Source organism: Frankliniella occidentalis, unplaced genomic scaffold (assembly GCF_000697945.3).
Source record: "Frankliniella occidentalis isolate FOCC.00 unplaced genomic scaffold, Focc_3.1 Scaffold549, whole genome shotgun sequence".
NCBI lineage: Eukaryota > Metazoa > Arthropoda > Insecta > Thysanoptera > Thripidae > Frankliniella > Frankliniella occidentalis.
In genome coordinates, this window is record NW_026267665.1 from 64,566 (window position 1) to 65,680 (window position 1,115).

General features: G+C 53.1%; 1 protein-coding gene across 1 annotated transcript in view; it reads left to right on the top strand.

The window, feature by feature from the left end:
• Nucleotides 1-487: 487 nt before the first annotated feature.
• Nucleotides 488-1,115, top strand: part of LOC113214613 (gastrula zinc finger protein XlCGF49.1-like) — a 4,196-nt gene continuing 3,568 nt past the window's right edge. Inside the window, exon 1 of the mRNA XM_052275239.1 lies at nucleotides 488-1,110. Within this exon, the coding sequence (XP_052131199.1) occupies nucleotides 526-1,110 (585 nt within the window). The 5' untranslated portion in view covers nucleotides 488-525. The remainder of the gene's footprint in view (nucleotides 1,111-1,115) is intronic.

Consider the following 1,115-nt stretch of genomic DNA (forward strand, 5'->3'; position numbering starts at 1 on the left):
CAAGAAAGCATCCCGGCGGCAGACTCACGACAGTCACGACATCGACTTGTCGTTACGACGTGTATTCCTCGTTGGAAACTACTTTAGCACTCGCCGTGGCGTTCGCACCCCCTCAGCTGCTTCGGGCTCCCGACTCGCCCGGTTGGTTCCCAGAGCGGGGACCTACCTGTCCTCTCTGTGCCCATTCTCATGCAGGCCGGGCGTGCCAAATCGCACCGGCACATTCGCTCGAGTACCTCTCCGGCTCCCACCCGGAGCCAAGTGTGTGGCTCCAGCGAGGACGAACTAGCGGCGCGCCCGCGTATGGGCGTTGGTGTGTGGATGGTCAGGTCCAGACAACTAGAAAAATCCTGAGAGTTCTTAGAACCGCGAGCATGCAGTCTTTTAAAAATACAAGAGCCATGTTATGTAGCAATTTACTGCCCGTCAATAATAATTGTAGCCTGTTTTTAAATTAATTTGAGCGAATTCTCTTTCTTTCCAGATTGAATTACACCGTGGCGGCGACTGCCTCTCGTCACAACCATGCCAGTGAAATGCAGCGTTTGCGGTCGGAGCTGCGCCTCACCAAGTCAACTTACCACTCACATGAGGGTGCACACGGGCGAGAAGCCATTCGACTGCACGGTGTGCCCCAAGAAGTTCACCACAAATCATAACCTTCGGACACATTTCCGCACTCACACAGGAGAGAAGCCATTCGAGTGCACGGTGTGCCAAAGGAAGTTCTCTCAGAGTGCACATCTTCGGACACATCTTCGTACTCACACAGGAGAAAAGCCATTATTCGAGTGCACAGTGTGCCACAAGACGTTCGCCGAAAATCACGTCCTGCGGGTTCATTTCCGCACTCACACAGGGGAGAAGCCATTCGAGTGTACTGTGTGCCAAAAGAAGTTCTCTCATAGTGGAAATCTTCGGACACATCTCCGTACCCACACAGGAGAAAAGCCATTCGAGTGCACGGTGTGCCAAAAGAAGTTTTCTGACGAGAGCAGCCTGCTCAGACATCTTCGTACCCACACAGGAGAGAAGCCATTCGAGTGCACGGTGTGCCCCAAGAAGTTCACCACAAATCAAAACCTTCGGACACATTCCCGCACTCACACAGGAGA